The 514-nt window shown below is 67.3% G+C and overlaps 1 protein-coding gene across 1 annotated transcript in view; it reads left to right on the top strand.

Moving 5' to 3' along the window:
- The first annotated feature begins 13 nt into the window (after window positions 1–13).
- The window catches only part of TGFB3 (transforming growth factor, beta 3), a 14,139-nt gene continuing 13,638 nt past the window's right edge, over window positions 14–514 (top strand). Inside the window, exon 1 of the mRNA XM_009886976.1 lies at window positions 14–443. Coding sequence (XP_009885278.1) covers window positions 92–443 — 352 coding nt within the window. The 5' untranslated portion in view covers window positions 14–91. The remainder of the gene's footprint in view (window positions 444–514) is intronic.

The following is a 514-nucleotide window of genomic DNA, read 5'->3' as shown; positions in this document are numbered from 1 at the left end:
CGCCAGCACACCGCCCGGTCCCCCGCGCCCGCTCGCCGCCGCCCGGGGATCTCTCCCGGGGGCCCCCGCCGCCGCCGCCGCCCCCTCGCACATGAAGATGTACGTGCAAAGGGCTCTGGTGCTGCTCTCGCTGCTGAGCTTCGCCACCGTGAGCCTCTCCCTGTCCTCCTGCACCACCTTGGACCTGGACCACATCAAGAAGAAGAGGGTGGAAGCCATCCGGGGGCAGATCCTGAGCAAGCTGCGGCTCACCAGTCCCCCGGAGACCGTGGGGCCGGCCCATGTGCCCTACCAGATCCTGGCCCTCTATAACAGCACCCGGGAGCTGCTGGAGGAGATGGAGGAGGAGAAGGAGGAGAGCTGCTCTCAGGACAACACCGAGTCCGAATACTATGCCAAAGAGATCCATAAATTTGACATGATCCAGGGCCTCCCCGAGCACAGTAAGTGCTGGGCTCCCCCCGGCTCTCCGTGCCGACCGGGGTGCCGCGCCCGTGGGGCAGGCTGCCCGGCA

Source organism: Charadrius vociferus, unplaced genomic scaffold (genome assembly GCF_000708025.1).
Source record: "Charadrius vociferus isolate BGI_N301 unplaced genomic scaffold, ASM70802v2 scaffold14, whole genome shotgun sequence".
In the NCBI taxonomy this organism is placed as follows: Eukaryota; Metazoa; Chordata; class Aves; order Charadriiformes; family Charadriidae; genus Charadrius; species Charadrius vociferus.
This window is presented reverse-complemented; position numbering and strand designations above follow the sequence as displayed.